Genomic DNA, 14,083 nt, shown 5'->3' on the forward strand with positions numbered 1-14,083 from the left:
CTCCCCAGTGTAGAACTGAACCCAGATCTTTAAGTGTTCTGACTCTGAACTGAGGGTAAAGAATGCTTCAAATACACTTGCTTAGATTTCATGGACATATACCAAATAAAAAAAAAAAGGCTTACTAAAAATATGCACCTTTATTCAAATAAAGTTATCTCTGAACTCCAAGTATCAATTTACATCAGTCAGAAACAAACATGAAACTGTCAGCTGTTTGAATTTAAAACAATAATAAAAAAACCCAGTAGATATTTTTGGTGTTAAGGTTATTGATCCTTTGAGAAAGGTCAGATTTTCTTCCCACAGAAGTTACAAAGCAGAGCAGTTAATTTACAAACCATAAACCAGGTCATTTACAAACCGTATTGTGCATTTGACTTGTGAAAGATTCAGGGGTGACCATGTGCTTAATAAACCCCCACCAGTACAATCCCATTATCTCGTCATTACCAACTATTTGCACTTATCATCCACAATTCAAATATAACTTTTCTGCCTAATATTGTCCAGCTGCATTCCGTGTCTTTTCCTCCTAGCTGTGAAATCTTACTGGATAAGAATCAAACACACTGTCAGTGCTGAAAGACACCTAGCAGGAGGCTACATTGACTGAAAAATATTCTTAGAATCCTAATTTGTTGCTATCACTTCAAGAACACACAGGACGAAATTTGAGCTGGGCAGTTGGGAGTTTTCTTTTGATCCAGTGAGTTATGGAAGCTCCAAGGGGAGACAACTGTGAAATTAATCATGAAGCAAAGTTACCAGTTTTCTGTTGCTCCATATAAGACCTTCTGTTCCGTACCACAGAAGATTTCTCATTGCATGTGCGAGACATGTCTGATCCAGCAGTCTCCTCTTGAAGAGAAAACTGTAGGCTTCAAGTTTCCTTCTAGACATCACCCCTAACCTGCTCTTCTTTCTAACCAAACAAACAGAAGTATGGGCTGCTCCAGCTTTAAATCAAAGGAATGGGTGGGTAACTTCACAGTAACAAAAACCCAGGCTCATTCCAATGGACGCATCAGAACTGCTCCTCATTCTGCCAGATATGTATCAAAATACTTTCTGCATAAGAGGTTTTGCAAAGCCTGCTGTGAGAGGAGTTATGTTTGGATATTGCACTGATGCAACAAGGTCTGCAACTGAAAGGAAACACCACTGTATAATTTCAGAACCATTTAAGAAAATATATTAAGTTTCATTTCAAGAGTCCAGGTTGTAATAGCTTAGACTCAAGGCACCTGGAAATATTTGCTGGTGTTAAAAGAACTGAAGAGATAAATTTCAGTGGTTATTCTGCTTTATCTGAAAAGTTGTTTATTCATTGATTAGCCTGAGGCAGTAGTTTCTCTCATTAGTACAGCAAAATCTGCTGAAATTTAGAAATGAATCTATAAAGCTATACCACTTGAAGTATCCTCCATACTGCAGATGTGTTAATTGGTGTGTAGCCAGTGTCATATTCTTAGTTTAGCACAGACATTCACTTTTTGGACACTGTACTTAAAGTAACAAAATATGTTGCATAGATTTATCATTTCTCCAAACCGACAGGCACAATACTGAAGTGTTCTTCATTACAGTGAATTTGGCAGCATGTGTTGCACTCCAAGGGAGGAGACTGCAGAAATGCAGTAAGTGTAGTCATATTACAGATCATTTTTGCAGATTCAGACAAACAAATTAACAGTTCTAAGTGAAATATCCTGATGCATTTGTGTATTTTATAGAATTTAGGAAACCAGAGAAATACTCATTCTAATTCTACATACAACTCAAGGACAAAGTTACCACAGATATGTAAACAAGGCAAAATTAATTTCACATTCCTAAGTTGGGCCCTCTGCTTTCTTTCTTTCCTGAAGCAAATGTTCACTTGATAAGCAGTATCAAAATCACATATTCAGTCTTATGCTTTTGATATCCAAACAGGAACTGACACAAAATACTGGTTCTACAGATTAACAAACATGTCTGAAGCAAGTTTGTGAAGAAATGGGTTAACACTCAATAGCTGCAGTTTACAATACTCACCATGTCAAGATTTAAACCAAAGCATCTGTACTCGATACGTGAAAGATACAGGACAGCTTTAGAAAAGTAAAGACAAATTCACACACTAAATATATCCTTGATACAATCAGATTGGAAGATGGATAAAGCAATCACCTGTGCTGTAAAAGTTCCATAAATCTCCCCAAAAAATTACAGACAGACTTGAAACCATGAAAAAATAAATCAGCCCCATGACATACTTGAAGAAACTACTTTATCAAATTTTTTCTCACTGCCCAAAATCAAACTGCAAAACAGGGAGAGAAGCCTTTCTTTGCATGTTCTGTATAATTGTTTTTTTACATCAGGTATCAAGAGTCAGGGTCTTAAAGGCCTTTGTGTCCACATATTAAAAAGTGTTTAAATAAGAATTAACTAAAATATACTGTTAAATCCAAGTGGTAAACAAATAAAATGTTTATAATTAATTTTTACCCGCCAAAAAACCCAAACCCCACAGAAGAACGGTTCTTTGAGGTCTGGGATTTTTTTACCTTCTCTTTATTTTCTTTTTTTTTTTTTTTAACTGCTATGTCAGGACACACAGTAGCAAGTTTTCTGCACAAATCATCCCTCTGCAATTCACACTCTGAACAAACACCAAGCCTGGGTGTTTCAACTCCTCTTCTGGAATCTTAACAAAAGCAGAAGAATGGGGAGTTTGCCTTTCAGTATTTATGAAAAAGTCAACTGAAAACACAGACAGGGTGCACAGTCTCACCCCATTCAGCATTCGCTCCCTGTTTTTAGCATCAACACTTTAAATGGAAACTCATTTTATTTAACAAAATTCAATAATTTATAATATTGAATATATCCAACACTAAAATTTCCCTCATTTACATAAGTGTAGAATTTTCTGTGCATACAGACTGCTGTTATGTACACACAAGCGGAACAGGTCATCAAAAGAACTTTTTGGCTGCTGCTTCTTGTTGGCTCCTGAAAGAAAAGGCAGAAAATAATTCTTCAAGTCTTTTTAATTTGAAACTAGCTAACTGCTTTAAATTTTCATTTATTTGAGTATTAGAAGATTCCATTCCTTATCAATAGCAACTTAGAGAAAATATAAGCCAGAGCACAAAACCAGAATATATTTTTTCTATTCACAAAGACACAGGTAGCATCACTGTAGTTCCAATTTTGCATCAGACACAAAAGGAAAAAAACCAAACAACCCCACACAAACAAACAAACTGACTTTTAAAATACTCTTGAACATTTTCTGAAGCTTCTCAGTATCTGATTTGCCTAAATATCACCTGAGAAAAGGAAACCCATGCAACTAAGCAGGGAAAAAACTGACTTTAAGTGGGATTTCCTTTTCCCTCTGGCACAGATCATTAATTTTCTTAGTGGATACAGACACTGTGGATCAACCACATCCAGGTGCTGGAATTACAAACGCATGACAAAGAACTGGAGGGGACCAGCTCCTTGTTTGTCTTGGAAATCATTGTTCCAGTTCATGGCAAAAGACTACCAGGCATGGAGGTTGTCCTTTTCATCAATGCAAATAGTATTTCAACATTATGACATCACATGGAGGGGGAAGAGAAAGACCATCCCAATTAGTCTAGAAAGAACAAATAAAAGGAAAGAGAAAAGAGGAGAGAAAAAGAGGAGAGAAAGAGAGGAGAGAAAAAGAGGAGAGAAAAAGAGGAGAGAAAAAGAGGAGAGAAAAAGAGGAGAGAAAAAGAGGAGAGAAAAAGAGGAGAGAAAAAGAGGAGAGAAAAAGAGGAGAGAAAAAGAGGAGAGAAAAAGAGGAGAGAAAAAAAGGAGAGAAAAAAAGGAGAGAAAAAAAGGAGAGAAAAAAAGGAGAGAAAAAAAGGAGAGAAAAAAGGAGAGAAAAAAGAAGAGAAAAAAGAAGAGAAAAAAGAGAAAAAAGAAGAGAAAAAAGAAGAGAAAAAAGGAGAGAAAAAAGAAGAGAAAAAAGAAGAGAAAAAAGAAGAGAAAAAAGAGAAAAAGACACAACAGTCAGGTTGAACCAGGTCAAGTTCCCACTTGATTCATGGTGGGTGAATGGGGGTAGAATAAACCAAACTTCATTATGATAATTCAACATTTCCAGTGGTTTCTGGAACAGTGGTAAATTTTGCATTCTTAGAGGTTTTGAAGACCTGACCAGTTTAAATCCCAAGTGACCCTATCTGAATTCAGTGTGGACTCTTGTTTGGAGCAGAAGATTGAACTGGAGACCTCCCATTGTCTCTTCCAATCTGAATGATTGCTTGTTTTAACAAGATTAACACAATTATACCATTCCAATGACATTATCAGTCAGCAGTTTTAAAACTATTTGCCCTGCTGTCTTTAAGCCACACAAGACTTACCTATACATTACATAACCAATGAATAACACAGTTTGCACTGCCACAAATATGAAGAAATGCACTGTAGATAAGCAGGATGGAAACGGTGGCAACTCTGGACACTTTTGTTTCTCACTGGATGGCTAAAAACCAATAAAAGAGCAAACAAGACATCCCATCAAAAGACTTACAAAACAAGGGCTTTGTAATGTGATGTAAAAATCAGAGAAGATGGAGAGAAATGACAGTACTCTGAAAAAATAATCTTACTCCTCATCTCACTCTCCCCTTCCACCTTTATATTTCTCAGATGAATTGCCTGATGTTAAATTGAGGTTTACATGGGAAAGTATACATAAATATGGTAAATTAATCAAGGACCTTCTACAGAACATAAGCTACATCAGCTTAATTGCTACCTAGGCTAGACTAAGGTACTCCTGAATGTGAACAGTCTTTTTTTTTTGCATTAAGAAGCCTTAAGCAGAGCCTGCCTGAGTTTTCCCTGATTAAAGCTCTCCCTTGTGAGCAGAAGCACCACAGAATCTCCTCTGTATAGAGCTGTTAAGTAGGGGGAAAAACACACAAAAAAAGCACCTAGAAAACCTAATTGCTTGACCTTGTTTCCACAGGAATTTAAGACTAAAAATCATGCTCTTTGTGCAAAACTTCTCATCAAGACCCAGATCATGCAGTTAGGTCAAGGCAGCATAGTTTTACCGAAGCAGCTTAATGAAGGATTAATTGCTCCCTAAATTGCATGCTGGAGCAATTGCATTGCTTTTCACTAACAGCCAAAGAAAGCCGTGTTACACTCATGCTTTACGCTCCCGGCACATAAATTACCGTGTTGCGTTGCACTAAATGCTCTATGTCCCTCTTTACTACATGAAGGTGTTCTTTGATGTCATTGAAGTGCTGTGTTGTTTCATAGACTCCTGCAGAGCCAGGGTGTTGGGCCCCACTGATGGATCTCAGAGCATCAGTCACAGAACTTCTGAAACAAGACAAATAACAAACCAGCTGTCAACACACACCAGCTTTTCTACAAATAGCAGTTATTCTGGACAGCGTTTAGCTCATTAGAATTAGGCTGAAATACATAGTTGCACCAACAGGCAGCAAATTTTACTAGCTTTCAAGAATAGCTCTCAAGAAATAACCCTTTAGTCAAAATACAATTTTTAAAAATAGTTAATTGTGCAGACAGTTGTCATTTGTAGAGTGCCCCATCTCTCAGTCATGCTGAGAAAAAGAACTAGCAAATATTCTGTTGCCAGACATCTGCTTTGTCTGCCTGACTGCTGAGGGCTATAGAACAAGAATTCTGTCTGAGGCGCTGGCCAAGGCTTTAGGATCAGCAGAGTTTAATGCAATCTCTGAAGAAACCCAGAAGCTGTTTGAAAAATAAATAAATAAATAAATGAAATCAGTCATGTAAGAAATAAAAACAAGGAAGAGGCTTTAGGGATAAGAAAAGATTTAGATACATCCTTGTTTTATGATTACCATTTATGTGAGGAACTCAATTCCCATATGCATTGTCAAAATACTTAATATTGTCTTATTGTGAATTCATTTTCCTTCTACAACAAATGAAATTAAATCCAGAAAAAGTTGAGGTTTCATAACTAATTTGGTTTGAGGTAAACTAGTCAATGAGAGAAAAAAACCTTAAACTCTAATCAATATGTTTATATAATTTTCCCCTACTGTGCTGTTTCTTTTGAGTTGCAAAGAGGATTATTCTACAGCTAAAATATTTATCACGTGAATGATAATCTCTTCATTATTAACAGAATAGACAATCAAAATGTATGCCTTTGGATTTCTTTTTAATTTACTTAAAACTTTCCATTTGGTCCAGATGGAAGCATACTTCAATGCTTTCATGGAGCACTCCTAACTCTCTGTAGAGTGGTCAGCAATTTTTCATTTACCTGGACTTGCAATTACTCTTATACTAATACATTTTAGAAGTAAATTTCTCATTGGAAGGTTTTATCTTAAATAACCTGTCATGCCCACTGCCTAATAGCCACTGATGGTAATTGTGTCTTTCCACACACCTCACAGTGTTACAACACAAGTGGGACACTCTCTTGGTTCTTCTCCCTCCTAACAGAACCATCTCTACATAATGAACAGAAATCTGCACACCCACCTTCCTCCAGACTGATCGAGACTTTGTTAAAAGCAAAATAACTTCCCTTAATAGACATGGGCTGTATCAAATTGAATTTATATTGACTTTTGCATTAATAACACGCTGCTGACAGTTTCTATTGTAGGAACATGCAAGATTCTTCTGTAATCAGGTGATTAAGAAATCCACAATCTTGCCAAGAAAATTACTTGGTCACTAAGTCCTTTTCCTGCGGGATGACAAGCGATGCACAGAGGGACTGTTTATTTCTCTCTCTAAATAAAGCATTTCTTTAATCTAAGAAAAGTATTAAGATGATGTTACGCAAACTGTGAGCTGGTAAGTAGTCACTAAAAGGGCAGACTGCCAATGTTAACAAGAAAATCTAATTTGCTTGCAAGGTATAAAGATTTGTCAAGAATATTAACATAAAAGCTTCTGTGGAAGAACAAGTGCAAAAATGGAAGCGCTCTAATCTTCATTCTACAAAAAACTGACCTACTTAGATAAATCACAGGAGCTGCCCTTAAACTAATATGGGGGGAAAGCACAACTGAAGGAATTTTTTCTCCTTTTTTTTTTAAATACAAGGTAAGTAATGTTTTAGCTGCTACAAATGAAGGGCTAAAACAGCTTAAAGCCATTCCTGATTAAGACAGCAACAGTAAAACATCTTAAAAGAAGTACTGAGACATCCCTATCTAACACAAGCATTTTCACAAATCTATTATAGCAGTATAGCTAAAGACAAGGGGTCTACTTCATTGGTTTTAAAGGGGATGAACTTACCTGTTGAATTTCATTATAAAAATAATGGAATTTCATGATAAAAAAGAGACAAATTAGGGCACTTAGCAATCCTTGAGGCATGAACTGACTTTATTACAGAAATTAAATATATGCAGGGAGTCTTCACTAAGGAACTGACACAAACATCAAGTTTGTCAACGCTGTCCCACTGAAATAATACACAGGATTTAAAGGGAAATCATAAAATTCAAAACACAGCCATAATATTTGGAAAGTGTTTACCTTATTTCCTTTACTTGTCTAATAACCTCTTCTTGGGTTTTCACAACTGTCTCTATCTCTTGCTGGGAAACCTGGTAGGGGCAGGGGGAGGAAACAGATCAACATATCTTGGAAAAAACAAATGGATCCCACTGCTGAAATCAGGCTGGGCTCTGAATCACCATGGGTTTTATTTACCTGTCCCTGCTGACCTGGAAACCCAGCTCCTCTTTTGGCAATCTCCTCTGTGACTGCAGAGACGTATTTTCTCTGCTCATCCAGAATCATGTCCAGTTGTCTGTTAAGCTGTTTGATTTCCAGATGAATTCGATTCTGCCCCTCAAAGATTTGCCTCAGTTCACGATCACTCACAGTTTCAAAAGCATCATCTGCTGCTAAGAAAAAAAACACAGGGGCTTTTTACACATGTGCATATTCCTCACAAGTTGCAATGGATCATTCTTCTTGCTCCCTTAACATATGCACATTCATCTACCTTCTCCTACAACTTCACCATCCCAACGTCCAAAAGACTCTGGCAAAGGCATTATTTCTTACCAAAGAAAGGCTGAACTGTATCTCAAAAATGCAGATCAAAATAACCTATAGGACCTTTAGAACAGTCATCGCTGTGCAATAAAGATGACAACCTGAATTTTTACGTCTAGATGCCCAAAGTACATTCCCAGTGTATTTGTAGTTGCATACAGCTATTAAAATCCACAAATGGCTTCCATTATATTTTCAAATAATTGGGTTCTTGTCTGGCCAGCATTAGGCAAGCATTAAAAAGCTTTTCCATGGTAAGCACACGTTCCAAGATATGCACTAGCCCACCTTTAAAAAGGTTTTCTGTGAATGTGCAGAAACAGACCAAAAAGATGTCCTTTAAATAATGAAAAAAGGCCATGCTGTCTTAATCACCACTTTACAGCGATGCATGACCTTCTCTCCCTTCTGTTGTTCCTAATTCCCACCATGTTTCCAGTCATTAATTTTGTTCCCAATACAGGAACCACCAGGATAACTTTAGAAACAGGAAACAAATTACAATAAATATTTTAAAATAATGTAAGTAACATAAGTGGGAGTTTAGCAAGATCAGCCAGAGGATCCCTAGTTCTGAACATGCTGGAAAACAAATGTTTTCCTGGACAATTGAAACAATAGCTCAAATAACTTGCCTGGCTGTCCTTGCACATCAGGATGTTCCCTTTGAAATTCTTCCTTCTTCTTATCCAATTCTTGCTGAAAGTGTTCAAACTCTTCTTGATACTTCTCTTTATCTTTCTGAGGGATTTCTGCATCTGGTGTTGGCTTTAAAACATTATTGGAGGGAAGGGCACGTGTGAGATTTTTTTCGTGTTCTCCCCCACTCTTAACACAAATGACTGTCCCGTTCAGATTTCAGACGTGAACACATGACAAAATTACTGCAGCACATTCATACATTTAGCTGAAGTGAAAAATCACACATTCCCATGTAGATTGAATAGAAAATTTTCCCAATAGAAAATTAAAACAAGTTTTACGAGGATAAATGTTGTTTAGCAGTACAGAATCATGCTAGAAGTTGGGAAAGTTGAAAGTGAGAACAGATATTTGCCCACTTCCAAAAGAAAACGTACTTTATAGTACTGCATACTATAAAGTATGCAGTACTATATACTGCATTTTAACATAATGAGTTTTGTTGCTTCCAGTATTCTGGTCTTGAGAGTACTAATGACAATATTATTGAAACATTACAATACTAGTTTAATTTTTCTAAACCACATGACAGCACGACTACATGCCAAAATTGTGAAACAGGAATGCCATGTGTGACTTAAGAGGAAATACCATAATATGGTGCTGCACATACAATAATATGTACAATAAAATATTTTACTAATAATGCATAAAAATTCTTACTGCTTCCTTCCCAGGTTCAGTCAGCTGGAAGGTCAGAAATGACAGCACATCATGGTCATCTGTGTTCAACAAACAAAATAAAACCACCTTACAAATGTCTCTAATTCCCAAGCCAACCTTCCACTTGCAAAGGATCTTCAAAAAACAGCATCCTCACAAGTGTTTGTGCAATGAGGAATGAGACTTATACAGGAGCTTTGTCAGGAAAAAACGAAAATTCTTTAGCTGGAGTCAGGAAAAGTCCAAAGCATGTCAGTAATTTGCAATTGCAAGAGGGTTAATTACATCATCATGGTCAAAAATTGGTATAATGGATCAACACTAATAGTAAAAACCCAACCACCCAACCAACCTCTCTTGCAAGCCTTGCAAGTCTTCACAGCATTTGCCATAATTTTTAACATTTTCTACCTGCAAGTCCCCCTGTGGCTGCAGATATTCCAAAGTACCCTTGTGATGGCAACACCATATCTTCCACTTTGGCACAAAATTCATAGTCCTCTTTATCCGGAGTAAAGCCATTATTAATTAATACCTAAAAGGACAAACACTTAGGATTTTCACCACATTTTTGTTAATTGTTTTGTCAGTTTACAGTAATGCTCACAAAATGCAACTTATTGGGTAACTCAGTAGCTCATACAGGAAACCCCTTTTCTGAGAGAGAGATTTTAGCAACATTTTACATAAGCATTCTATTTGCAAAAGTCCACATCCCAAGAAGGTTCTGGGCAATACAGAACTACACACATCTACACCAGTCATCTCTTGCAGTTCTGATTCAAAGCATACGGAGATTCTGCAAAATGCATCCCCAGAGAAAGAGAGAACTGCTAAGTTTAGCAGCAACATCTGGGACAGAGGAGTTCCTAGAGGAGGCATCAAGGCCCAGGTGAGAACAGAGCAGCCTTGGAGACTGAAGTTTAACTTCCATTCAAGAGTGAGAGGCAGCTTTTCCCACTACAACACAGTACAAGGTCTGCCCTCTTCTAGGTGCAGTCATGTTTACTTTTAGAGAAACTTCTACTACAAAATGATAGCTGTGTACTTTATGGCTGCTACCTGTGAATATATGAACAGCACCTTTCCAGAAGGGATCAGATGCCAACAAACACACACTCTGTAGCTTTCACAACCCGGCACCACATTAGTATTTTTCTCTGCTTACCTAGAAGGAATTACAATCAGCTAATATTTAAGAAGTCTTAAAGACTCCCTTATACCAGTGGGTTTTAATCTTTAGTCTTGAAAGCCCCACTATTTTTTGGAGGTGAGAAGCCCCAAGTAGAAAATGTAAACCTACTGTTGAATAGTTTTAGCTTTTTAGCCACACTTCAAGAACCTCTGGTTCAATAATCAGCTATAAAACCCTCTGCAACTCTTACATCAGCTTAAGAAATACCAAGCTCAGGAGCAGCTGGATCACCTATAGCTCAAACAGATCCTGACTTTGGGACATCTCTCCAGGCAAGTCAAGAGCAACAGAAGGATTTGAGCACATCATGAGTGTGTTTGCACGACTGCCTCCTAAGTGACATTAGAAAAATCAGCAATACCTGCATTCTAATGCAGCCAAAAGAACCTGTGCAGCATTTAAACACAGCATCTCCTTCCAACCTCTGCTGCCAAGCTCCATGTTTCCAACACTGGAACTGACATATTTGTTGCAACTCTTGTGAAAATCCAGTCTCACATTTAAGAAGCTGAGAAAGACAAGTAATTCTGTTATTTCAGACTTACAGTCAGTGTTTTTTGGTAGTACGTGATCTTGACTCGCACAGGATAGGGCTTGTTCCGAAAGTCCCTCTGACAGGATGCCAGTGCTTGCGTGGATCCATCGCTGTGCAAAAAGAGAGCATCAATAAAACTCTGTGTTAGATTAATCAGCTCAGACAAAAAAAGTGTCTGACTCTCACTAAGTAACCTCATCCCAGTTTTTCAATCTGCAAGCTTTTCCAGGCTGTTCTGTAGTTGCACTGAGCTTTCTGCAGGGATCTCCAGTACTGCATGCTGTACACAGGACACAATGCAGAGGGAATGCAACAATGGGGAAATCTGTTTTCTAAGATACATTCTAAGATACAATTTTCAGATATATTCCTGCACCCAGGAACCTAGATGGAAATAAGCTGTAGTGACTGCAGCAACTGAGCTAGATACCTCTCCTCTCCGAAATCCAAAAAGGTGTCCATTGTGCTGTTGATAAACAATCAGAAATCAAAATTAATCCAATTAATTTTAGTAACAGCAATTTGCTTTCAATTAGTCACTTCTACCAATTATTAGCTGTGTGTGGAGGATCCCCATAAGCAATAGTCTGTACTGTACCTATACTCATCTGAGTTCATCCATCCCAAAGGGCATTTGCCAATAAAATAGCCATGAGTTGTCAATTTCTCTGCTGTTACTGCCAAATCAGTGTTTTAACAAATAGAAACCCTCAAATGTAAAGGAAACAACAAAGTTTCATATGAAAGAAGCTTTTATAATGCTTCTCAAAGGGTTTCATGGAACATTTCATCATTCAAAAGCAAGCATTCAACAATAACACTGAAAATAAACTTACTTCTGATGGTCATACAGCAGCTTTCCATTGTTGCCTACAACAATCACTCCGGGATTGTTTTTCTAGGGAAAGAAATGGCACACAAATGCATTAGTTTAATTTGAAGCGAAATATCAGCAACATCTCTGAAAGCCTTCTGCTAAAATCAGTCTAAAATGTCTAAAAGCAAGCCAGAGTTGTGCAGGGAAAGCAAAAGCACCAAAGCAGACCTACTATGTATTGTTTAAGTTTCAGGATCATTCTGGACTGGAAAATTGAGAATTGAAAACAGCAAATGTCATCCTCATATGCAACAAAATCTTTGCTGCTGAGCTGCTCAAAGCAGATTTCTTCCAAGAGAAACAGCATCTCTGACTCGCACAGAAATTGGTGTTTCCAGTATAAGGGAAACTTGACTATTTTATTTTATCCCTTTAAAGTGAAAGAGGGGAAGAGTAAGAAAACAATATCCTAGTTTCTTCCTCAACAGGCAGGAAATTAATTTGTCATCTTTGCTGCAAGAGTTTCCTTCCAACCAACCTTTCCATCATTGTCAAACGAATCAAAGAAAATTCCAACACCATTCCATTTATCGGCTGCCCCGAAAACAGGACCTTCCAAGCCTTGCTCTTCTGTAAACCAGATTGCCTATGAAGAAAGCAAGAAGTCATAAGTCAAGATTCACTTTTAAAGCACATTTGTTTTTCTCAGTTTGGTGAAAGTGCTCCTACCAATCCATCAGCTCCAATGCGGCCTCTTCCTGTAACTCGAAAGGTCACTTCCACTTCCCAGTATTCAAATATTGATTTGTTTTTTGTCCACACTGAGCCCTTCTGGCTTTTCAAGGAGGTTGTTATACGGATCTGATCTGCACTTGGGATGGCATCTAGAAAGGAAACAAGATGTGCTAATTTTCTGTTTAGCAGTGTAAGAGAACAACAGGCATACATTCAGAGAGAGATTCATTTGCTTGCATTAAATAACACTGCTTTTAGGGATTATTTTCTTGAAAAAGAAGGGGGAAAAAACTCATCTATAGACAGTTGTCTTCATGTCACTTGTATCATACTGTCAAGTAAGAAAAGGTATATTTAAGAATTAAGCAGTAGCAACTAAATTAAAGTCTGACAGAAAGCGAAACCACAGCAGAAGTTACTACAGAGAAACTATGTGAAGGTGGAACTGTAAATGTCAATGCCTTTCACAATGGGGGACATTCAGGAAGGGCAAAAAGGCTTTCGGAGCACAACGGAACCCTTAACACAGAGCGCACAGAAACAGACGTTGTTCAACCAAGTCTTATTTGCCAAGGCACCCTTTGCATTTCTAGCTTTGAGACGACGAAACCCAAGAGCTGGGCAGCACGGCCCGGGGCGACGTCGAGCGCGGCAGCAGTGACAGACACATCAGCACTTCCCGGCAGCGCCACGAGTCCCCTGCCAGGGCCCGCAGCCGCCGCACCAGGAGGCCATAGGTGCCTTCGCACCGCAGGTGAGAGCCCGGGCGGGCCCGGGCACTTCCTCGCCACCGCAGTATCTCCTCTGCGCCTCTGGTGCCACGTGGAGCCCGAGGGCACGGCCGGCACACACGGCTAGCTTCGCCCGCGGCTTCTCCCCCAGAGCCCGCGTCGCCCGACCGGACACTGCTGCCTCCACCTCAGGAACGCCACTGGCCCGGCCCCGTCACCCCCGCCCGGCACTTACTGCCCGTGTGCACCCAGAACGGCACCGTGCCATCCGCCTGCACCAGGTGCGGCCCCTTGAAGCTGTACTTGTACTCGAAGCGCCGATGCGGCGCAGCCGCCGCGCTTTCCGTGGCCTGCGCACCGGAGAGCGCCGCGCGGCCGAGGGCGAGCAGCACCACGAGCGGGGCGAGCGGCGCCGCCATCTTGGCCGAGCTGCGGGGCAATGCCCAGGGCCAGCGGGGCGGCCCCTGATTGGACGAGCGCGGGGGCGGGCGCGTGCGGGGCGGGGAGAGAGGCGGGACCGAGGTGAGGGCGGGGAGCGGGGCGGGAACCGGGCCGGGAACAGGGCCGGAACCGGGCGGGGCTGAGGGCGGGAACAGGGCCGGGAACAGGGCCGGGAACCGGGCCGG

General features: G+C 39.5%; 1 protein-coding gene across 2 annotated transcripts; it reads right to left on the bottom strand.

Annotated features, from left to right (window-relative positions):
- Positions 1 to 2,561: 2,561 nt before the first annotated feature.
- On the bottom strand, positions 2,562 to 13,891 carry LOC137467505 (protein ERGIC-53-like). 2 transcript variants are annotated; one of them, XM_068178980.1, is made up of 13 exons: positions 13,693 to 13,891; positions 12,721 to 12,875; positions 12,530 to 12,637; positions 12,011 to 12,072; positions 11,185 to 11,284; positions 9,856 to 9,979; positions 9,445 to 9,503; positions 8,715 to 8,847; positions 7,729 to 7,922; positions 7,552 to 7,622; positions 5,220 to 5,370; positions 4,395 to 4,516; positions 2,562 to 3,003 (listed from the first exon to the last, which is right to left on the bottom strand). In XM_068178980.1, the coding sequence occupies exons 1-13, from the start codon at positions 13,874 to 13,876 to the stop codon at positions 2,967 to 2,969; spliced, it is 1,500 nt and encodes a 499-aa protein (XP_068035081.1). In that variant the 5' UTR covers positions 13,877 to 13,891; the 3' UTR covers positions 2,562 to 2,966. The 2 variants fall into 2 exon arrangements, with proteins under 2 accessions (XP_068035081.1, XP_068035079.1); XM_068178978.1 differs by having other exon boundaries at positions 7,729 to 7,925.
- Between the last annotated feature and the right edge of the window lie 192 nt (positions 13,892 to 14,083).

Source organism: Anomalospiza imberbis, unplaced genomic scaffold (genome assembly GCF_031753505.1).
Source record: "Anomalospiza imberbis isolate Cuckoo-Finch-1a 21T00152 unplaced genomic scaffold, ASM3175350v1 scaffold_66, whole genome shotgun sequence".
Taxonomy (NCBI): Eukaryota; Metazoa; Chordata; class Aves; order Passeriformes; family Viduidae; genus Anomalospiza; species Anomalospiza imberbis.